Source organism: Pongo abelii, chromosome 8, assembly GCF_028885655.2.
Source record: "Pongo abelii isolate AG06213 chromosome 8, NHGRI_mPonAbe1-v2.0_pri, whole genome shotgun sequence".
Taxonomy (NCBI): domain Eukaryota; kingdom Metazoa; phylum Chordata; class Mammalia; order Primates; family Hominidae; genus Pongo; species Pongo abelii.
In genome coordinates, this window is record NC_071993.2 from 107,669,889 (window position 1) to 107,693,731 (window position 23,843).

At 55.9% G+C, this 23,843-nt stretch overlaps 1 protein-coding gene across 1 annotated transcript in view; it reads left to right on the forward strand.

Moving 5' to 3' along the window:
- The first annotated feature begins 11,349 nt into the window (after positions 1-11,349).
- PAX2 (paired box 2) overlaps positions 11,350-23,843 on the forward strand; it is an 80,823-nt gene continuing 68,329 nt past the window's right edge. The window contains 3 exon segments of the mRNA XM_024253780.2: positions 11,350-11,392; positions 14,849-15,017; positions 15,796-15,993. Coding sequence (XP_024109548.2) covers positions 11,350-11,392; positions 14,849-15,017; positions 15,796-15,993 — 410 coding nt within the window.

The window sequence follows — 23,843 nt, forward strand, 5'->3', positions numbered from 1 at the left end:
TCATGGCTCAAGCGGGTGGCCCTGTGAGTGTGGCAGGAGCTTGGAAGGGGTGAGTTCCTCCTCCCTTTGCCCCTGGCCCTCGCCATCTCTTTAAAGGCAAGGAAGCCAAAGCTTTTTTCTTTTATTCAGTTTAAAAATAAAAAAGCTCCTGGAGCAGGAGAACCTGAGAGGGATTTAGCGAGCACCTCCACCCTGAACATAGTGGGGACAGGGCCCTTCTGGAACCACTGTGTGGCCTCAGAAAGTTAGGGCACGTCTGTGGAGATCCTGGAAAGGGAGGCTGTGGAGCCTCACGTTCCAGAAAGTGGAATGAGCCGAGAGCTGAAAGTGGTGGGGAAGGGGAACCGCACAAAGTTGGGGAGTAGGCGAGAGCCAGGCTGTGGGTCTGGAGGGGGGCGTGTGACAGTGAAGAAGAGTGGGTGGGGTGAGAGGGTGCGCCGGCGTCTAGGCTGGGCTGCGGTCCGTGGGCGCCTCAGGCAGCGAGGGTGGCTGCTTGCCTGCGGCTGGCTGGGGCCTCGGTGCGTGTGCGCGCGTGTGCGCGGGGCGGAGAACCCGGGCTCCTCGGGGTGCCGGAGCCTCTGCGCGGCCGGGAGTGAGAGAGCGGGCGAGGGCGGAGCACACAGCTGAGGCGGCGGGCGGCTCGGGTTATCTGAGCCGCTTGGTCTTGGGTGGCTGCGCCCAGATCTCCGGGCGGCGGCTGCGAAGGCGAGACGCGTTGTCGGGCCGCGGAGGAGCGGGACAGCCAGACCCAGACCCAGGCCCAGGACGCGGCGTCGGCGGGGAGCCTAGCATGGAAGAGCGCGCGGGTCCGGCAGGTAAGAGCTAGAGAGACCCGTCCGCGCCGCGGGCGAGGACGAGGGGAGAGGGGGGGGGGCGGCCATGGCCGGGGCGGGCTCCTTTCCTCTTTCATCCCTGTGCTCAGTACCCGGTGGGCGACTGTGAAGGCTGGGGACTGAGGCTCTGCGGACTCTGGGGCCTCCTGGGCCGTCCCTCCCGGTGTCCTCTAAACCTTCTGAAAACTTTCCACTCAGAAAATGTGAGTTCTACAACTTCGCTTGGTCTCTTTGCAGAACTTGGCTTTTTCCTTTCTGTTGTGTGTTTAGGACTTTCTCGTTCTACTTTGGGCATACAGATATTTTGCACAACTTCCTCCAAGTTGGGAGCACTGGGAAGGCCTTCGCTTCCAGTAAGAAGGGAGTGTGAGCTGGGCCAGCGCCTATGCCAGTGGGTGGGGAAACGCTGTGTGTACCTGTGTGTAGGGTCTTGTGTATTCAATTATGAACACTGATGTAGATGAGCCTAACCTGTGTAGGGAGAAGGCTCTGTCCCCCCAACCCCAAATCAAGGGCAGCATGGGGACAGGTGGCAGGCCCCAGGGGACCCAGTGGGGAGAGGAATCTGAAAATGTTTACCCAAAGGTCTAAGGGAGTAGAGTGCTGCTCTCTTTTTCTTCCTTCCTTCTCTTGTCCCCCAGGGCTGCCAGCTCAGCTCTGGACTGCCCTTTAGGTGCCCTGGTGTTGTACAGCGGTGGGAAGCCAGGCACCCAAGTTTAGTTTTGGACTTCGGGGGAGGGAGAGGGTTGGAACAGGTTTCTAGAGTTTTCCAAATAATTCCACAGAGGTCAAGGCCTAATTTGAGGCCTTTTTTGCCTCACTCCTCACCTTTCCCAAATCTCATTCCTTGCTCCCCGCTCCCCCAGCTCAGGTTCCAGTTGTTTCAGCTGATAACCCAGGTCCCACCCCCAGCCCTACCCTTGATCTAGCTTCTCCATCCAATCCCTGGGCTGTACCCAATTCCCCTCCTAGGACCTTGTCCCCACTGGGAAACCTGAACCCCCGGGAGTGTCAACTGTGGCCACCTGAGCTTTTAGGGCTCTGGGCAGACCCTCTGCACCAGAGGTTTAAGTAGGGAGATCAATAGCAAACAGTTGTAATGATCTAATTAATTATGGCAAAATTAAAAGCGAGTACAAAATCAATCTCTGATAGTGTTGAAGATGGAATTCAATTGAGAGCCCATCTGTGCACCCCCTCGACCGTATAAATATTCAGCCCAAGGACAGACCTAACGTCTGGGCCTTCCTGAGAACCTCTCTCCCCTTTCTTCCTCTCTGCACAGGGCTTCTCTTTCCCAAACTCTTTCTGAATCTATTTTGCCCCTTGATACCTCCTGTTCCTTGCCCTCCTTCTTTCCCTGTCCCATTTGCTCAAGCTCCTGAGACTCCCACTTTTCCATTTTCCCTCCAGGCAGGCGCTCTGCCTGCATTGCAGGCCTGAGGTTTGTGAACCAGGTTCTCAGTCCTAGCAAGTCTCCCAGCAAGGCATCTAGGCCCCCTCCCCAGGACCTCGGGAAAGAGAAGGCAGTGTGATGGGGGGCATCCTTGAGTGCCTGTCAGGGTCCTTATTCCAAATTTCCTGGCCTTCATGATACTACAGAAGAGACCAGGGCACTCTCCACTTACCCAGGGGCGCCTGCACCTACTTGGGCCTGACGGGTTAGGGCAGCCGCTTCCCCGGCGCGCGTGGCACAGCGGCCAGCGGCCGGACTCCGCACCGCACTTCCTTTCCCTTCCCTCTTTTCCCGCCTTTGCGGGTGCGGGGCTCGTGTTCCAGGCAGCAGCAGCTCTGGGAAAGCCGGGGAGGAGCTGCGGAGCTGGGCAGGAGACAGGGCTGTGTTTGGGACAAGGAAACCGCACTTCGAGGCGGCCCCACCGAGCAGAGCTGCAGTCTTCCGCCCTCCCAGCCGCCTTCTCCCTTTGCCTCTTTCTCTTTTCACCGCCCCCTCCCTCATCTCTTCGGTAGCCACGTTTGGCCGGGGCACAACTCCCTGGAGGCCCTGCCCCCCCTAGACGGCCTCGAGCCCTTTTGGACCTCATCCGGCTAGTTTAAAATGACAATGACAGACGCGCGTGACCGAACGTGCCTGCCGGACGCCCCGGCGCAACTGCCGCAGCCGGGTTTGCGAAGGATGCGGGTTTTACTTAGTCTCGCTGAGCCTGTTCTGGAGCAGTGAAAACCATCAGGAAAGGGCGAGGGAAGGAGGAAGGGAATTGAATCAGCAACTAGAGCAATTGAGGTCTTCAGCTATCGCTGCCTATACCCCAGAACTTAGAAAAATAAGCCGTTTATTCGATGCCCTCCCTTTTTCTGCACCGCCCTGTCCCAGCTGGCTCTCTGGCTCCCTGACGCTGGTCCCCTGCCTCTGCCTTCTGGGGCCCTGAGCTCCTTCCCTGGCCTGCACTGAGTTCCCAGGCTTCTTTCTACCTTGGGAGACTTCTTCTCTCCCTCTACCCATTCGGGCGCCAGGCCTTCAGAGTCTGGGGGAGACACAGCCTGATGCCTCCCCGCCCTCTTTTGCCAGGCCTCCTCACCCCGTTATTAACTGCTATGTTGACCTGCAGGATTGATTGGCGGCCCCACTGGAAGAGGCTGAGGAGGCCTTGGCCTCGGAGCAGCCTCTGCTGAGGGCAAAGGGGGAGCGGGAGGGGGAGGTGCTGGATATGGGTCCCCAGCTCCCATCTCAGCCCCGCCTGGAACACAGCTGTCTGCCTATACTACCTTCGCCACCCCCTGGCACTTTTTACACACCCTCACAACACTCAAGCACACTCCTACGATCCCCTCATCCAGACGCTCAGCCCCCAAAGAGACACAACAGAAATTCTCCTTAATTGATTCAGAAATTGAAAGGGGTTTCTTCCCTCCAACAGTTTCTTCAATGTATTCGTTATCCGCGGGTCTAGACCTCCCAGCCCGTCTAGACCTAGCGGAGCGAACTCCTGCAACCTAAGGGATTTTTTCTTTCCAAGATTTACCTTGCAGCTTTTCTTTTTTAGGAACAGTTACACAAAGTTAAGAAATAATTCTGGATGCAGGTGACCCTTGAGATGCAAGTCTCAAACCAAAGCATTTTTTCCGGAAAGAGACCCTGTCCTGGCTCCTGAGGGATTCGGTTCAGCTCTTTTGTTTCAAGTTCAGGGAACGGATGGCTCTGGACCTTGGAGGGCAGAGGCTGGCAGTCGCCTGGGGCAGGGGTCTCACGCTACAGCGAGGGCCCTCCTTCCCCCTTTCCCCGCGGGCCTAATCCGTCGCGCGCGCGCACGCGGACACACACACACACACACACACACACACACACACACACAAACACACGGCCCCCATAGCCACCGCAACTCTCAGCAACAGCCCTAGCCCCGACCCGAGGCCCCAAGACGGCGGGCCAGGAACCCCTGGGACGTCCCAGCTCCAGGCTGGACGTAGGCGGAGGTGGCAGGAGTGGACAAACCCAGGCGGGTCCCACGACGCCCCTTTCCTCGGGTCTCTCCTTGTCTCAGCCAGCCGCTCTCGCCCCTGGTCCCCTCTCCCCTGCGTTCGGGTCCTTTGTCTCCAGCCACCTCGCAGCCTGTCCCCGCCTCGGCGGCCCTGCCCTTTGGGCCTCCCGGTCTCTCTGGCGGGTCCCCCTGCCTTACCAGCTCCCAGCTCTGGCGCGCTCTCCGCCTGCTCCTCACATCCACACAGCTGCTGGGAGAGGAGGAAGGAAAGGCGGGAGCGCCGCGGATGGATCCGAGACCGTAGATTTCGTGCCGGCTCGCAACTCTGGGAAACTCAGCCCGGGTCCTCCCACCCCTCTCCAACTCTGCCCCGCGCGGCCCGGTAGCGCGCGCTCACCCGCGGGGACCCTTCCTTTCCCTGTATCTCGGCTGTGGCTGTTTCGCTCCCTCTGGTCTCCCGGCCTCTGGAGTGTGCTCCCCGGCCCTGCACTCCGTTCCCTTTCGGCCGCCCCCGGCTGTCGCCTGCCCCCACCCTCCGCAGGTCCCACGGTCGCGGCGGCGATGACGGTGGCGGTAACGCCGGGGACGTCCTGGGTCAGCCTGCACCGTCTCCCTCGACCACAGCCCGATGAGGCCGCGGGCTCCGGGCCGGCTGCTAAGAGAGTTAATCATTACTTCGCCAGCGACACTCAGCCTGCCTCCGACTCTCTCGCCCGGCCTAGGGGAGGAGGGGAGGGGACAACTGGCCAGGTGGTGACTTCGGCTTCTCACAAACCAGCCTCTTCAGGCCTCCCAGAGACAGGTGGTGGCTTCTCAGTTCCCTCGGCAACTCTCTTAGGTCCTCTCTCTTCCCCTCCTGTCTCTCCCTCCTTCAAGCCTCCTCCCAGCCAGGCCTCTCCCCACCGTCTCCTGTCCGCTCTGGCTTTGACTGATTAACTGCAGGTCCTGGGAGGACCAACTTTCTTTGTTTGGAACCGGACCGGACGGGATTTCCTTGCCTAGGTCTCCGCCAATGGGCCAGCTCCTCCCGACGGTTTTGGCGGACTGGCTGAAGAGGACCGCGCCTGAGGCCACAATTAACCCGGCTGTTGGTGGTGGCGGTTGGGGGGTGGGCAGTGAGGAATTTAACCGATCCTCTAGCAGCTGCGCTGGTGCAGTTGGGAGGGGGGTGCAGGAAGTGGGAATGGAGGAGTGGCAGGAGGGATAGACAGAGGGAAGAACGATAAACCTGGACAGGTGTGGCATAGCCAATAGAAAGGGAAACAAAATAAAACAGGAAGGCGGCGCGGGGAGGAATCCCCAGTAACCTTTATAGGATTGAAGTTGGGTGGAAAACGCCACCTCCTGCCCCACCTTAGCACTCAGATCCCTCCTTTACCTCTTTGTGGAAGGGTAAGAGTTCAGAAAGCTGGCCATTTACTCCATAATCTACTATAGAAATGGCCGGGTTGCAAAATGCCTATTGATTAGCTCCATGGAGTAGACAAGACAGGCGTAATTATTCCCATTTTACAGGTGAGAAAACTGAGGCTCAAAGAAGCAAAGGGACTGTGTATGTCGTGGCTGTCGCTTTTTCCTGTAGGCTGTGGGGTGAGTGGCCCCTTTAGCTGTGCAGAGGTCCATGGGTATCTAGGGAGGGGGTACAGGCTGTGTCCAGGTCTGAGCTAGAAGTACCAGGGCCTCACGGGGCTCCTAGCCCTTTTAGCTTGTTCTCTGTTGGACAGGACCTTCACTCTTACTCTCTAGACCTGCTGGCTAGGTTTCTCCCAGCTTCACTATTTTTTCAGTTCCCTAGTAGAGTGGCCCATGGGCGGCAGCCACCTGGCTGGCCCGTGCCACTAAGAGGCAGCTTTGGTGGCCAAGTGGCTTGCATTGTTGTTGCTTCTCAAAGGGCCTGTGAAGGGCTGGGCAGGTCGCAAAGACCTCTTGTGAGGGGAAGCTAGATTAAAGGGGGAGGGGTCCTGGAGGATAAAGGCCCAGCACGTGCGCCTGGACTCCACAGGACCAACAGACCGAGCGGGCGGGGCCAGCTGGGAGTCAGGCCCCCCGGGCTTCACGCAGGGAGCCCAAATATTGGGAACAAAAGCAGGAAAAGAAGAGTGAGAGCAGGAGGGAGGGAGGGAGCGAGGAAGCAGAAATTAGGGGGTCTTAGATAAAAAAAAAAGAAAGTAGCTTTAGGGGGAATGTGCTGTGGAGTGTGAAATTGCAGCCCATGGTGCTCCATATTGTACCAGAAGCTCTTCCAAAAAAAAAAAAAAACCATCCTCCAACGTGACCAGAGGGCCAGGCAGGGGGAGGGGCGGGGAGAGAATGGGGAGGAGGAGGGGGAAAGGCCGGGCAGGAGCCGGGCAGGCCTCTCTGCGGAAGGGGCTGGGGTGTAAGTTTCGGCTCCCTGGGATCTGACAGCCGAGGGTATGCGCCCTGGGGTGCGCCGGGACCCAGAGGGCGAGTGAGCCTCGGTGGTCGGCTCTGGAGTTCGGTTGTCAGAAGAACTTTTATTTTTCTTTTTGGTGGTGACTTCTAAAAGTGGGAATAATCCAGAAATGAAGCTCAGCTGCGGAGCTGCAGCTCTGTTCTTCCTCTCTCCCCTCCCTTTCTGCTTCTCTTCCCTTCGGACTAGTTTTCTCCCCTTGGTTCTAAACAGCTTTTTCCCCTCTGAACTTTAATGCGTTTAATTTGGTCCGCGCTGTGGGGAGCATTTCCTGGGGAGATGCATTTAATTTCGGAATTTCTAATCCCCTCCCTCAGACCCCGGCCCTAGCTCCCCTAGCCGCTCCCCGGGAAGTGGAAGGAGGAAGGCAGGTCCCGGCCACGGGGGAGGGGCGCGGCTGGGATGCTCCCGCGGCCCCCGCCCGTCTCACCAAGGCTCAGCCGTCTTCCCAAGCTGCTGGAGGCCGGGCGCCTGGGCCCCGGGTCAGGGCCCTGCAGGAGCAGGAGAGGCAACCACGCCTCTGCCTTTTCTCGCCTGGGCAGAAAACGCTGCGCCAGGGAACTGGAAACCGGAAAACGCGAGAAAGGGTTTCTGGAAGGGAGAGGGAGCGGGTGGCAGCGGGGCAGCGGGGCAGCGGGGCAGTGGACTAGGTCTACACCGGCACTTCACTTTTGCACAACATGCCGAGAAACGCATTTGAGAGCCCTGGAGTCGCGCTTGGCTTGGCTTGGGGCGCCGGTGCGTGGGTACACTCGAGGTGCGGGATGCCTATCCGCCACCCCGACACCTACACCCAGGCAGAGCAGGCGCGGCCCAGCCAGACAGCCAGGCCGGCAATAGCTCGGCCTGGAGGGCGGAGGCAAGGGTGGGGGCCGCCAGGCGCCTGGGCAAGCCTGGCAGGGAAGGGAGCCGAGAAGGCAAAGGAGCCGAGGTCCACAAGGAAGATTTATTGGGCAGATCAGATGCACAGAGGCGGCTAATGAAGCAAATCCCGAGATGGGTATCAGAGCAACTCCCCAAAAGTTTATTTGCCTTTAAATTTCCGCAGGGAGGCGGGCTCCTTGTTTGAAGTGTAAATGCCCCTAGGTTGGGGGGTGGAAGGGCCGCTTTGAAAACACCAGAGAGAAAAGGTTCATTTAGAGGCGGACGGGAAAAGCAACCAACCTTGACAGGTCCGAGCCCGGGTAGTGTTTGGGGTTGGGTTGTTTTCTTTCTTTCTCTTTCTTTACCCCTTTCCTCTTCTTTCTTCTTTTTTTTTTTTTTTTTTTTTTTTTTTTTTTTTTTTTTTTTGCTTTCTTGCTTCCTCCCACCCCTCTACTAGACTCTATAGAGAAAGAGAACAGAAAAGGGGGAGTCAGAGGAGCGGCCAGTGACTGGATGAAGGCCAGCCCTTCATCCTGGAGCCCTAGGAGAAGGCAGAGCTTTGGAGAAAAGGGGTTCCTAATCACTAGGGAGCATTACTCTTTGACTCTCTAGACCCAGGAATGGGCTGGAGCTAATGGGGAAGCGGCCAGGAGCCGGCCTGGCGGAAGAGTGAGTGTCCAGCTAGTGCAGTGCTGGGGAGAGGATCCCAGGAGCAGGGGGGACTCTCAGGAGCTACCTGGGAATGGGACTATCAGAAGGATCTTCACTCCTCAGAAGGTGCATGTGAAGGATAGGTGTGTGAGGACAACTTCCAGCACACTTGGCGCATTAAGTCCCCTTCTCTACAAAATGGAAAATCCTTCTCGCCCAACATGTGAAAATGCTTGTTGTGGGCACCCACATTTCATGGTACTTGTAACATAGGGACCTGTCTAGCCGGTTCTAGAAAAATCTGTGTCTGTGTGGAAGGGGGGTTCTACTCACAGCTTTGTTCCTTCAGTAGTTCACATGCCCCGAGACAAATTCCTGGATGACCAACTTGGAGAGACCTGGGGCAAAGGTTACTTTAGTTCTGAGCTCCTCTAAATAAGGACCCTTTCTCAACGTTCCTTTCACCCCAGTTCTGGGTTAGTTACTTCCCAGAGGGGAAAGCCAAGGCTGTGCTAGCTAATACCACCTGAGATCCCTTGCACTCTGGCCTGGGAGCTGTTACTTTTCGGCTGCCCGAACTGTTTTCCTTCGCTCCCTACACGAAGTTAGTGCGTGTTCGTGGGGTTGTGAGGCCAAAGCAAACCCGGGAGCGCCATCTGCAGGCCTCGAGAGGAAGAGACTGACCTTAGGGTCTGGGCCCTGCGCCTTCAACCTCTAGCCCAGGGGAACCAACCTGCCTAGCCACCCAAGGGAAGAGGGGTAGGGGCTGGGAGGGGCAAGCAGGGAGGAGTGTTTTCTTCCCAGACTTTACCCCGCAGGTGGATTAAGCTTATTGGGCTCTGGAGGATGCAGGAGGGAGGGCAAATGCCAGGATCCCAGTGGACCCAGGCCCCACAGCAGTGAGAGGCTCAGAACCCCGTCCCGCTGAGCCTGGCCTGAGCTCCTCCTGAGGAATAAGGGCATCCCGAAAACCCGGGTACAAGACGCCCAGTAGTAGTAGTCAGGCTGAGTCAGGCAGGTGCCTCTCTCCCCATGCTATCTGCCGCCCAGGCTCCGGCCAGAGGGAGGGGAGCGGGAGTCCGCCGCGCTTCCGCGGGGCGCCCGGAGCTGTAGACAGGGGCTGGAGGAACCTCGGATCCGGGCTGCAAGAGCGCTGCGCAGGCTTCGCCGAGCCGCCCTTTCGCAGACCCAGGGAAGCGCGGGGAGGGAGCGAAGGAGGGAGAGAGTTAAAACATCAGCTGAAGTGCCAAGATGATTTATGAGACGAGAGAAAATATTTCATAAAGATCTCCCGGATATTCTGTACTTAACCAGTTAGGAGACAAAGGGCTTCTTCTGCCTGGTGCGTGCGAGCGGACCCCAGCGAGCAAGGGAGCGAGTGCCAGAGAGAGCTGCGGAGGCTCCGGCAGGAGTGGCGTTGCGCCTCCTGCGCTCGCCCCGGATCCACCGAGCTAGCAGCGGGCGGCGCTCAGCCACGTCCGCAGCCTCCTCTTCTCCCCAGCCGGGGAGAGCCAGCCTCGTCTCCCACATCCTCTGCCGCCAGCGACCTGCAGCTCCGCACTGGCTCCCTCCCCTGTCCCCCCTTCCCAGTCACCCGAGGGTTCAGAAACCAAGTCCCCCGGCTCTCCCGCCATCCGCTGGGTCCCACCGAGGCAGGTGGATACTCTCCGGAGGTCTTCAGCTCGATTCTGAACCAAGCGTTCTGGACTGCCCAGACCCGGTGGGCAAGGGGACTGGGGAGGCCCTGCGCACAGTCGCGTGGAACGGGAGGGGACAAGACAAACTGCTGGACACTTTTCCGTGGAATGAGAAGTGGGGGGTGCGTGGGTGGGAAGGTACCTCCGGAGGGAAAGGCCAAAGGGAAGGACCAGAAAGAGAGGAAGGAAGAGCCGGGAAGGAACGGAAGGGAACTCAGGTCCGAGGGTGGTGGGGTTGGGGCTAGAGATGCGCACTGGGCCCGGGGCCGCGCGGCCCAGGCGGGCACTGACCAGTGAATGGCAGGGCTCGGCGAGTTAGAACTGAGAGCCCGGTTTCACAGCGCAGAGCGCTCCGAGGCCCTCTGTCGTTACCTGAATATTCATTAGACTGGCCGCTCTTTATCCTTATCTAACGTTTATCTTATCGGCGAGTTTCGTTTCTCAGTGTAGTTTTAATCCCGGGCTCCCATTCCCCCTCCCCCGGTCCGCTCCCCTCCCTCCCTCTTCCTTCGCCGGCTGCTCCCTCCCTCTCCCCCTCCCATTTCACCCTCCCCTCCCCTCCCCTTGCCGGCACCGGAGTGACAGGCGCGGGGCCCTCCTCGCCGAAGCTCGGGGCTCCGGCGCTGGCGAATCACAGAGTGGTGGAATCTATTGCCTTTGTCTGACAAGTCATCCATCTCCCGGCGCGGGGAGGGGGAGGGGGTCTGGAGGGGGCTTTGCAGCTTTTAGAGAGACACACACCGGGAGCCGAGGCTCCAGTCTCCGGCCGAGTCTTCTCGCAGCCGCAACCCACCTGGGGCCAGCCCAGCGCTGCCAGCGCCGCTCGGCTCCCTCCCTCCCTCCCGGCCCTTCGACCGCGGCGGCGTGCGCCTGCCTTTTCCGGGGGCGGGGGCCCGGCCCGCGCGCTCCCCTCCCGCAGGCGCCAGCTCGGACATCCCCGGGATTGCTACTTCTCTGCCAACTTCGCCAACTCGCCAGCACTTGGAGAGGCCCGGCTCCCCTCCCGGCGCCCTCTGGCCGCCCCCGCCCCGCGCGCTCTCCGACCACCGCCTCCCGGATGACCAGGTTCCAGGGGAGCTGAGCGAGTCGCCTCCCCCGCCCAGCTTCAGCCCTGGCTGCAGCTGCCGCGCTAGCCATGCGCCCCCAGTGCACCCCGGCTCGGCCCACCGCCCCGGGGCCACTCTGCTGACCTTCCAGCCCCGAGCCCCGACAGTGGCAAGTTGCGGCTACTGCGGTTGCAAGCTCCGGCCAACCCGGAGGAGCCCCAGCGGGGAGCGCAGTGCTGCGCCCCCCGCCCCCGAGCGCCCCGCAGCAGCCGGGCGTTCACTCATCCTCCCTCCCCCACCGTCCCTCCCTTTTCTCCTCAAGTCCTGAAGTTGAGTTTGAGAGGCGACACGGCGGCGGCGGCCGCGCTGCTCCCGCTCCTCTGCCTCCCCATGGATATGCACTGCAAAGCAGACCCCTTCTCCGCGATGCACCGTGAGTACCGGCGCCCGGCTCCTGTCCCGGCTCGGGGCTCTCCGTCCCAACCCTGTCCAGTCCCAGCGTGGCCCCGGCCCCTCGCGCTTAGGTCCCATCTTGGAGGCCTCCCTGGCTTCTCCTGGTCCCTCTTTTCGTTCTTTCTCTTTCCCTCGCCCGGTGTTTCTAATGCCTCCAGCTTCTCTCCTGCCTTCTGCCACCCATACTTACCTCTCTGTCTGCCTGCTTTCCTGCCTTCCCTGATGCCTATCACCTGCCTTTGCTCTTTCCATCCGCTCCTTCTTAGGTCATGGGATGCACGGCCTCGGAGCCCTGGTTCCAGCCACCCTCTCCCTAGTCAGCCTCTTGCCCTGGGCTGGGGGGCAAATTAGCAGGCAGTTTTCAGGGTGTTGTTTTGTTGTTTTCTCTTTTTTCTCTTCCTCTCTTCCTCTGTTTGCCTCCCTTTCCTGTCTCCCCACATCTTTATCTTTCTCAAACTTAAGAGTCGTGGGGTCCAGGAGACTCCAAGAGTATTCAGCCTCAGTGTCAGAACAATTGGGCAGAAGAGTGTGGGGGTGGGGTGCCCCCTTCTGACCCTCATCTCTCAGCATCTCCAGGCCCTTCCAGCCCAGCATAGGCTTCTTGTGGGCTGGTTTGAAATATTTTCTTCCTCTTCCTTTCTTTCCCACCCCTCTTCCCTTGCCTTCCCCTTCCCTTCACATTGGGAATCCCAGGTTGTCAAGACACGATGGTCATCTTTCCCTGCCTCTTCCTGGGGGATGCTCTAAAAACAAAGAGGGGTTCCGAGAAGAAATCGAAGTCAGGGAGAGAGACAGCAGCGCAGCCTTCCAGGTGGGCCCCCGGCAGAGTGCAGCTCTGCTCTCAGCTCTGGAGGCTCCTTGCCTAGACTCCCGACTCCCCATTGAGGATCACGCAGCCAGCAACCTGGCCAGGGGGTCAGCAAAGAGCAAAAAATGAGGGGGAAAGAACAAAAGGAAAGCAAATGCCAAAGCTGAGGAGAAAGGAAAAGAGAAATCCAAACACGGGAAAAGAAATTAAAGAAAGAAAGTTGAAATGATGTTACAGAAGAAAAGGGAGAAGGGAGAAAAAAATAGAGAAAAGAGGGAATTATTTTAATAAAATTTGAATTTAATTTATGCCATGTCTTTAGCTTGAAAAACTATTCTGAGATTTTTTTTGCAGGCTTTTTTTTTAAAGATAAAATTCTAAATAGAAAACTCCTCCCTATCTGCGGATTAATAATTAGGGATAATTTGTAACTTTTCACAAGGAAACTTTAGACCTGGCTTGGACCTGTGTTTAGGACAGGAGAGCCGAGGAGGGAGAGCTGTGTTTTTCGCTAATCATATATTTAGCGTTGCGGGGGTGAGGGGGGGGGCGTTTAAAAATACTCCTGGGATAAAATATATTTTCCTAAGTAATTTCCAAGGGCAGGAAAGCCGCGCCGAGGGCATCAGGCCTCCGCGGGTCTCGGCGAGCGGGCCGGAAAGCCTCGGTCCTTTTCGGGAGGAGTGGAACCGGGTCCACACGCCGTCTTCGCCCAGCCAGCCTGCCTCGCGGCCCGCTGCCACCGCTCTTGTTCTCCTTTTTTGCGGATTCCGCCGGGGGTCCGCCGAGTCCTGGCTGCCCGCGGGCAGCCACTTTGAAACCCAAAGGTTTCTGCACCGCCAAGCAGAGGTCGGAGGGAGAGAGCCGCAGCGCGGGCCCGCGGGCCAGTGGACTGGTGGGTGAGACACCGCAGCCCGAGTCGGTGCCGGCGGCAGTGGCGCATTCCAGGCCCGACTCAGCGCCGGCTCGCTGCAGTCCCCCAGCCCTGGACTCCCGCCGTGTCCCCTTCCCATCCCCACCCCTTAGATTGGGGCTGAGGGGCCGGGCCCTGAGCCCGGGGAGGCTGAATTATTCATCTTTAATCTGCCCGCAGCTGCCGCCTTTTCATACCGGTAACGCGAGTTCTCCCGGGGCCTAAATTATTGATGGTCGGGGTTTGGAGGGAGGGGAGGGTGAGGAGTGGGGCTAGAGATAGGGAGATTAACGGGATGGGCAAGGGGGTAAAAGAAGAGGTGTCAATCTCTCCCAGCAACCCGATCAGAGGTCTTTCCCCAGGGTTTCACCCGAGCTTGCTCTAGGTACCCCCCGAGAAAGGGACGGGAGAGAAATGAGGGGGGCACAGATGTCCCCGCTTTCTCCGAAACTCGTGTGAGGCTAGCGGGGCAGGGGCTGCAGCTTGCCAGTCCGGGCCGACCCGACTCGGCCGCTAGAAGTCTCTGCGCTTGGATTGCTCAGTAACTGCGGCTGCGGGTTGATCGCTCTGGGTGCAGGATTTCTAGACTGCTGTAGGCCAGGGAGAATGGGGCACGAGGAAGCACCCTCAGGCCTGGCACCCAGTGGCCGCCTCGGCTCCGAGATCGGGAACCCGCGCTGGAGCCGGGTTGGAAACCCCGTGCCCTTCTCTTGGCCGAAAGAGCAAACGCCCGAACCAGTCGGTTTCCCGGGGGGCTGCCGAGGTCTGAGGGGTCAAAGAGACGCGAGTCGGGTTTGAGTCGGCTACACAGGGCGCCCCGAGAGTTATTAACTCGCCGGCGCGGCCTATGCAGTGCCACCTGGGCGAGACGGTGGGCCACAGCCAGGCTCTGCGCGGCGCGGCAGGCAGGCGAGCCCAAGCAGCCGGCATTCTCTGCCTGCTGCCTGGAGCCGCTCTCGGCTGCCTCCCTGTCTCTGAGCACAGCAGACCCCGGGCCCCTGCCTCATCCGCCTTCCTTGCTCCACTTCAGATACTAAGGAGGTGAAAGAGAGATACGGTCCCCCTACAGATAAATAACATTAGAAAAACTTCCTATCAAAAACAAACAACATAGGAAAGAGGTAGAAAAATTCCGATTACAATTTAATACTTTTTAGAGAAGAGGCAGAGAGCAAAGGGGTGTGTGTGTGTCAGGCACTTATCCCCTTTCTGCGCTAGGAGCTCGGATAAACAGTCAGCCAAGCCCCGACGCCCCCAAATCGTCTGCCTCCAAGCCCCGCACGCAAGGACAGCTCCCTGGTTGCCTGCGGCGCAGGCGGGATGCTGCTTCGCAACTAGTCCAGTCCTCTGCCAGGCCCTTCCTCTCCTCGCTTTCTTACGCCCTTTCCGCTGGCATGAATTCCCCTTTGGCATTTTCTCCCCTCTCCCCTCTTTTCTGTCATCTGGTTTCTCTCCAGTCCCACCTTCGCTTTCCATCTTGCGTCGCACGGCCTGAGTCGCCCTCTCGCCCAGCCCCCAGTCTTCAGCCCAACGTCTGTGCTTCCAGTCCCCACTCCTCCTTGTGGTCGTGGGGGTCCACCACCTTTCTTCTCAAGTTCGGGAACATGCCCTTCCGCCCTGCCTGCTTCCTTCGCCCGTCCCGGGCCGCGGACCCTGACTAATGGCCGGTCCCTGCTGTGTGTGGGGTGTTGTGTTTTTTTCTTGTCTCTCCCCAGCAGGGCACGGGGGTGTGAACCAGCTCGGGGGGGTGTTTGTGAACGGCCGGCCCCTACCCGACGTGGTGAGGCAGCGCATCGTGGAGCTGGCCCACCAGGGTGTGCGGCCCTGTGACATCTCCCGGCAGCTGCGGGTCAGCCACGGCTGTGTCAGCAAAATCCTGGGCAGGTGAGGGCTTCGCAGCTGTCCCGGGAGACGCCTTGCCTACTTCCCCGGCCAGCCCTGGGTCTCCAGCTGGAGGACGTGGCTAAAAGTCCAGCGCGCCAAGCCGGAGAGGGGGATCCCCAAAGGGGTCTGGAGAGGTGCTCCTTTTGGAAAGAGTGTTCAGATGGTGGCCGAAGACTCAGGAGCGAGGGTGGAGCAGTGTCACCCAGTGCCTGCCCTGCCCTTGGTCCCTGGTGAGAAGGCAGCCCGTTTCCGGCTTCAGAAAGAGAAGGATAACTTTCCTAATGGAGTTAAGGCAGATATGGGGTGGAGGACATTAGAGGAACGGGGTGGGAGTGAAAATGGGTCCCCGAGAGAAGCAACAGCATTTGGGAGGCAGAAGGAGGGTCCTGGTTCCCATAGATGCTCTGTGCCCAGTAGGAAAGGGTTCGAGGTGGTGCCTCAATCCTGGCCTCCGGGAGACCTTGCAGCGCTGTTCATTTTGCTCTTCCCAAATGAAAGGCTGGGCTTTCACTCCCACGGGTGCCTATTTGGGCTGGTGCGCACCCAGCACCTGGTGTGGCCGTCTCCCCGGAGGGATGGTACCCCTTGTCCTCCTACTCCGCAGCGCTCCTCGTCCTAGCCAAGCACCCTCAGGAAGTCAGCTCAGCCACACTGGGCCTTTTCCCTCCACTCCGCTGCCTCGGCGGGTGGGAGAGTGGCTCAGCAGCTCTGGAACCTGCAGCCCCCCTGCCCCGCCACGGTCCGCTTCTGGCTGACCCCGCCGGCTTTCCCGGCGCAGGTACTACGAGACCGGCAGCATCAAGCCGGGTGTGATCGGTGGCTCCAAGCCCAAAGTGGCGACGCCCAAAGTGGTGGACAAGATTGCTGAATACAAACGACAGAACCCGACTATGTTCGCCTGGGAGATCCGAGACCGGCTCCTGGCCGAGGGCATCTGTGACAATGACACAGTGCCCAGCGTCTCTTCCATCAACAGGTGAGCAAGCCACCCGGGTTTTCAGGGCTGGACTCCAGCTCCTGGCTCCTGCCTGCAGGGGTGTCCCACGCCCAGTCTCTGCTCTTTGTCCAGCCTCTGCCCTTTCTCTCTGCTCCCAGCCCCAAATCCTTCTGTCAGAGAAAGGGAACCTGTGAGGCAGAGAGATAGACAGACAGACAGGGCTGTCTGCAGTTCAGGGCTGGGTATTCCCTGCCAGGCTTCTCCCGCCGGCGTCCTGGAAATGAATCCAAGTGTTTGTGGTAATTAAGACTCCAAGATTACGAGCATCCAGCCTTGGGATCTAGAGACAATCACAGCCTGCAGCCGGAGCCTTTAAAATGACCAGTGTCTATTCATCCCTCCAAACAGACTGCCCTTTCTAAAGGCTGCTCCTTCCCCAGGGGCCGCCGCTTGTCCTGGCTCCCTCACCCTCCCTGCCAGCTCCCACAAAGCTCACCTCCCAGGAGTCTGGTCTTGCTAGCCAGCTCCACACAAATTTCTGGCCTGTAAGCACTGGGATCTGGGCTTGCAGAACAAATGCCAACCACCAGCCAGCAACTGGCAGGGAGTAGAGGAGCTGGACAAGGAGGGTGTGCCAAGCAGGGAGGGAGAACTCCAGACTTTGAGACTGAACCTTGGGTGATACCCTCAACCACCTAAGGTGCCTGTCTCCAGGCTGAAGTCTTTGCGCTGATGACAGGCTCACACAAGTGAGGACAACACAGGGCTGAGTCAGCTTGACGTATAGGATATTTAGGTCTCCTGGTCTCCAAACCCCTCCAGCGTGCTCTCGGGGAGAACACATGTGCACACTCCATGCATGTCCACCCTAGCCAGTGTGCCAATATGCCTATCTGTGGTAGCTACAGAACATACAAGCAGCACTGGGCTCAGGAACCCAGGCTAGTTTCAAGATCACAGAACTGTACAAACTGACAGTTGTTCACAGAGTCCCTGCACAAGTCACACACCAGCCTTGGCCCCCCATTTTAAGACACCCCAAAATGAAAAGAGGGCTAAGCAGTTCACACCTTTGTTATTTTTTGCATTCTTCATAAGCTCATTATCAGGACAACTAATAATTCACATGGTGCCTTATTCTGAAATTGGCATCACATATCAAGGATTTTTAAAATATTTTGCAAGTGATATGGAATTATCCCAAATCATCCTGAAAACAGCAGGTAAAATTAGCTGGTAGAATGTACCTTGGCTAAAGAAGATTCCCTCTGCCACACTCGTGCTGTAATGTACTGCAAGGCGACCCCAGAAATTATCCCAGTGTGTGCCATCTGTATTAAAATGGTTATTCAGTTATGAACAGGGTAACATAATACTGATCAGCTAATTATACACCCTCCGAAAACCCTCCAGCTCCCTCGGCCTGGCTCAGCCAGGTATTGAAAGCATAGCGATTTGACATTCAGATACCTTCCAAAGGAGCTGGAGAAAGACGCTGGGTGGTTTGGGAAAGGAATAAGCCCTTTGCTTTAAAAGCCAGGAGAGGAGGCTGGGGCAGCTTTGGGCTGAGGCAAGAGTGGCACTTCGGGAGGGGAAGGGGACAAAGCATTGTTTTATGAGCCATGTAGAGACTCAGTCTCTTGGCTGACTGCTGGTCCTGGGAGTGAGTTGGAACTGAGATCTCAAGAGAAGAACAGCCAAGGGCCAAGAGTGGCCCTGCTGTGTGCAGTGTTGCTAGGACTGGGTAGTGGTCTTCTGCAGAACATTTAAGAGAAATGCTTGTTGTCAGTAATAGAATTGTCAAGCCTTTGAAGAAACCCAAGTCATGTAGGATTTATGTAATTTGTTTCTTTTGAATGGTGTAGAGGAGTGGCACAACAAGTCAGGTGTGGTGGCCCCATCCAACACCCCCTGCCCCTCCCCCCAACAACATACACCCCTCATTGGCTGAGATGATTTTGGAAGCTGGCTTAGGCATAAGTTTGGAAATGCTTCTATCCTGAAAAGCCATGAAGAGCAAGGGCCAGGTGACCCTAGGATCAAGCTCCAGAGGTCTTGAGGTGCACCCACCAGAATTAGGACAAAGTAGACAAGTAAGCCACAAGTGAGATGAGGGTGGGGAAAGAGTAGCCTTAGCTTCACAGCTGTGACAGCTGCAGAACCTGCCCAGCACAGAGCCCTATCACCTGAGGGGCACACAGGCTTCCTTTGGGTGTGGAGAAATAGCCATCTGTGGGCAGGTGTTGCTGGAGATGGAGAGGGAGTGGGAGGAGAGGAACAGGTAAGCCACCAACAACACGGGCAGCCCACCCTGGGTCCGCAGTTAGGCTTCATGGCTGGCTTTGTCTACAAGGAGCAGGAAAACTATTCCCAATTTTGCTTTTGGCCGGAATCCTCTCATGGTTCATATTTTGGAAAGAACCCTTGGGGCTTCCCAGTGTGCTGCTGAGTTGGGGCTGGAGAAATCCACCTGGGGAACCATGCTCTCATCTTCATCCGTGCAGGTGCTTTTTGCTCTGAAGAGGGAAGGTTTATCTGAGATGTATTGTTTCACCCAAAAGCCTGATAAAAACAGGATGTTTCTGCTAGTGCTGGTTATATCAGAAACTTTGCCTTTTATCAGTTTTGGGAATTCTCACTCACTGTAGGAAGAGCCTGGAGATTTTCCTGTGTGCAGAAAGTGTGGTGCACCGGGGAACGGGTGGTTCTTGAGTTTAGAGCTTTGTTGGTAGTGACCTGCCCACTTGTGTTGGGTACTTTATAACAGTTATGAGTAAGGTTGTGCATAAGCTGGTGGTTGGCAAGAAAAGAAGTCCACACATGCTCACCCACCTGAGCCAATGGTTTTTCATCTTATCCTCCCCAAAACAGATGCTGTTGCCATACTTGAAATATGCTGTTATGGTTATAAACCAAATTGCTTTTTTCACTCTTTAAAAATGGTTTTGGCATTCTCTGATTCTGTTGCGATAAAGGCGTGGCCATCCAGCCTGTATTCTCCACTATCAAATCCTCAGAAATGCCTCTCTGAACAAGTGGACTGGGTCAGGAAGGCCTCCCCACTCCCACAGACCACTGTCAAAAATCCCAAGGCTTGACTGGGCTCCTTAGCATGTGGAATTTATCTGAATCTTTCTAAACATTGGGTTACCAATGGCTGACCATGGAGTTGCCAGTTTTTTGGTTTGTACACCGCTGCTGTAAAGGGCAGGTGTTTATAAACAGGGGACTTTAGATTGAAACCTGGTGTGGGAAATGGCCTGGAGAGGGGAGAGGTGGAGGGAGATCCATGCTACTGAAAAAGGAAAAAGTCACCTAGTTACATCGCTGAGCAATTGTCTAAGCAGGAGGGATTTTCCTGATTATATGCCAAAGTCTTCTGGTTTGGCTGTTACTCTGGGCAGAGAATACAGCTCCTTTGAAAGAACAGGCACAGACCCCAAATAGAGTCTGGGGTTACTGACAATCCCCTGAGGGTGCTCTTTTGGGAAGAGCTGACAATAAGGGTGTCACCTTCTAACTTTTTTAGCTTGCCTAACACTCTTTGGAGTCAGGGCACTCTCTGCCCCTAGATCTTTGGAGTGGACCCTGCCAGAATCAACTTCTCATGGGTCTCCCACTATCCACACTCTCTCTTAGCCTGTTAGGCTCTAGGTGAGTACATTCATTCTCCTAGCAGTGGCAACCCAGGGCTGTGTTAAGGACTTCCATCCTGTGTCATTTGGGTGTCCCTCTTCTGTCATTCTCAGGTCTTTGAGTCATTCTCAGGTCATTGTTCCCCTTGGGTCAGGCAGTGGAGTGACAATGGTCTACCAGTTGTTCATTCAAAGACCTTTCCAAATAAGCTGGGAGCTATTCATCTTAGCCCAGGGAATGTTGAAGATATGTTCCGGGCTAGGGTCTGTTTCTCCCTCTCTGAAACTCAGGTTCCAGAACATTGCCTATTCGACTCTTGGACCTGGCTTGGCATGAAGCTTGGCCAGAGGGGCGGTACTGCCTACCACATCTCCATACCTTTGCAGCTATTTGGTGGTCAGGGCTGTTGGTCTCATGGCAAAGAGACAGGACAAGTTGGAGAGTTCAGAAAAAGACTTCTATCCACAGAGGAATGGGAGAAACAAGGACAGGGAACTCGCCTTCTGTGGCCTGAGCCTAGCAGATTGGGCCCACAAATAGCAGACCAGTGCACCAATTTCTGTCAGAGAAGCCTCGCTCACCTGTCCTTTCCCAGACACAGTCCCCTACTGTGAGGTTGCCCATCATCGGAATAACATTTGAAACAGGCGTGATGGTTGAAATTCTCATGCCTTAAAATGAGCTGGAGTTGTCCTCCTGAAAAGCCTCTTTTTGTTTTTGTAGTTGTTTTAGCCTGGGCTTCCTGGCCTGCAGTCCTGTTGGTCTGATTGCCTCCCTGTTGGCTGGTTCTGTGGGTGTTCAGGCTACAAAAGGGGTTTCTGGTGAGAGCAATGGCTGCTTGCCCTGCCTTCCTACCTCAGCTGGCGACTCTCGAGAAGAGGCAGACAGGAGGCGCTGGGCCTGACAACAGCTGCAGGTGCATTTCAGAAGGTGACGCAAAGAAGAAAGGAGAGGGAAAACCCAAAATAAATAAATAAATAGTGTCCCAACTGTTCTGAGAACTCAATAAAATAATCACATCAAATATGAAGAGGCATAAATCTTGTGTCTGCACAGGTAACCTACTCAATTGCTTTTATTATCGCTCAGGCTGCCTCCATTTATTACCATTCATGGCCTGGGCAAAGGAGGCTGCGTGGAGGGTGGTCTCCAGTGCAATCCTACACCCCGAGAGGCAACAATCAGCCCATACAGCCAGAGATTTCGATGGGAGCCCGGGAAGGGCCCATCTGTCTGCATGAAAACCAATCAATAACTCTGTAACCAGAGCCCTTGTCACAGGGAAATGGACAACACAACAGTTCAATAGAGGGGCCACAGGGGGAATTAGCCAAGTGGAGATGGGGCCAAACAGGAGCAGCCCCTAGAGAAGGGAAACAGGGGTGCCTGGAGTAGGGGAGATTAGGGAGGGGTTGGGGATGTGGCAGGGGAGAGCAATAGCTTCATATGCATGTTGGTATTAGATGGGGAGTATTGTACAAAACAGACCCAGGGAATGAGAGGCAATGTTGGAAGTTGAGGTGGTAGGGAACATGTGTTTTGGACAGCATTTGGGAAATGGGCTTGTTCTGGTGCACATGGGATAGTGTGACTATGCATGATGGCATGTGCTTGCGGACTAGAATGTTACAGCTTCTACAGAAAGAGGAACAATAGTAGTAAGTGGTGTGGAAGATTAATCACACTCCACACCCCCTAAAACCCCTCTGAAAAGGGGATTCTTATGAGCCCACATGGGATAGGGGTCCTGCTTCCCAATCTTCTTAGCAGGACTGATGAAGGAGCCCCATTGTCCGCTCCCAGCTTCTTAGGTGTCCAACAATAGCTCCTCTGCAAGTTGCCTCTTAATACTCAAGTCTATCTTCACCCCCTCCTTGTGGCTACCTGGAATTGGAGTTTTTATATTAAGAAGAAAACAATGGTGTAAAAGTGACATGCATCCAGTAGAAATCATACTTCAAGTACCCAAACAACCATTCTGTTTCTCACTTTCAGTACAGTATTCAATAAATTGCATGAGACATCCAACACTTTGTTATAAAATAGTCTTTGTGTTAGATGACTTTGGCCAACTGTAAATGTTTTGAGCATGTTTAAGGTAGGCTAGGCTGACCTGTGATGTTCCATAGATTAGCTGTATTCAATGCATTTTCAACTTACAATATTTTCAACTTATCGAGCCATCACCCTATTGTGAGTTAAGGAGTATCTGTACACTGAAAAGAATTTATTTTTCACTTCCTGTCCTTTAAAATAATGCTCATCCGACCTGCCAATTCTCTGCATCCCTGCTGTTTCTTCTCACACTTCCCTCGCCCCTCCAAGCCAGGTGTCCAGAGCTCAGATTCCTGCAGGGGAAGCAGCTTCAGGTGCAGCTATCCCCAGTGCAGCTCCCCAACCATGCAGGTGAGTCTAGAGAAGGGGAAAGGGCTCCTGAAACTGAGAAGTGGGAAATAGAGTCTCACAACCAATGCCCAAATAGCAAGTGAAATATTAGACAGCCGAAAAATTAAATCACGTTTGGTTTTTCTATCTACCACTGAACTACTAGGTTGAGGTGGTTTTCTCTTGTGGAACAGACTATTTGTTTTGGGGCTAGCAAGGCATGGCTTGAATATATTCATGATGGTTTGCAGTGTAGAAGTTGATATCTTCTGTGTGTGTGGATTTGTGTGTGTTTGTGGGTGCCTACCTATGTCTGCTTTTAGATGAAAAGGCTCTGAGGCCAAGAGGAGAAAAGGGAGGAAGGCTCACAGGACATGACCTGCAGTCACAGGCAAGGCTGGACACCTTGTACTTGGGCCATCAGATCAATTGGCGAGTAGTCATTGGGCCACTGGGTGAGGTGGCAGCAGCAATAAGGCTAGGCTGAAGATGCCTCATTTCATAATCTAGGCAAATTGGGGCCACATTTTCCTTCAGTTATTTGCATTGTAACACTCTGTAGTCCAGTTAACCCCAGATAAGAGGGGCTTTCCTACAATGATGCCACCTTTGTGACGAAGAGCTGTGCGACCAGCTGTCCATCCTTACTTTGATACTTGGGTCCAAGCCCCGTTGGCAGGATTAGTTAGTGACCAATTGCATAAGCAGCCACGAAGACGCTCTTCCCAACACAATCCTTCCTCCAAAGCTGTGGTCCCGCAGTGGGAGGCATGGCAGCAGCACTGGGACCCAATGGTGGGCAGAGATCACCCCAGAACCGGCCTGCAAGTCTTTCCTCAATAATCCCAGGTGCGAGGGGCATAGTGAAGAGGCTTACTGTTTGTGAGAAACGCAGAGCTGGCCACTGCAGAAGGCTTGGGGTGTAGATGAGGCATGATAGCAGAGGCAGCCTCAGGTCTCCTAAGGAGGGCTGGGCACAGGGGAGCTGTTGAGGATATGGGAAGCTAAAGAAGAATGGTCTGGTGCTGCAGGAGAGGGAGCAGCCTCTTGTAGGCTGGGAACTCTCAGGTAAGAGAGGAATTGTGCAGGAAAGAGGTAGACAGGCGAGGCTGCAGAGCTAGGGTCCCCTCATGGCACATCTGCGACAACCATGGGAGAAATGAGGCCCTTTCTTTTGCTTTCTGAGAGATAATGTAATGAGAACAGATTTTGTTTTCCAAGAGAGAAGGAAAGAGACAGAAAGACAGCAGGGCAGGGGGAGAGAGTCAGGTGCCATTCTATTCTAGAAAAGTTCAGGTTTGTTGTAGGGATGTTGGGGGAAGGAAAGCAGTGCCCAGAAGTCCAGACTGGGGTTTGCCAAAAGCAATGATGGAGACATGCTGTGGCTCCAGGAGTCATGAGCACAAAAGACTCCCCAGCCCCAGCAGGAAGAGGCTCCAGAATATGAGATGAAAAGTGGTGAGAACTGGACAAACAGCTGGAGCACATGGGCCCTGCCTACAGGCAGTGATGCAGGAAGACCGGATTTTTAAAAACTCTGTGCTGACCGAATAAAACTCAACTTTGGGCCTGATTCCGTCCATTGGCCAGCATTCAGCAGCCTTTGGTTGACCTGACTGGATGGACTTATCTCTCTGCCTTAGACCAGGGCAGTAACATCCATGCAAATGGAAGGGTATGGGGCATTTCCTGGGTCCCTTGGTCCAGAAGCTGCTGGGGAAGGGATTGGAGGAGAGATTATGACTCCCTATAGCCGGAGGAGGAGAGGTGGGGTGTGGGTAGGGAGGGGCAGAAAGTGCGGATGAGGACTGGGAGAGTGAGGCAGGAAGTGATGAAGCTGAGAGGTGGAAGGAAGAGCGCTGCCTTGG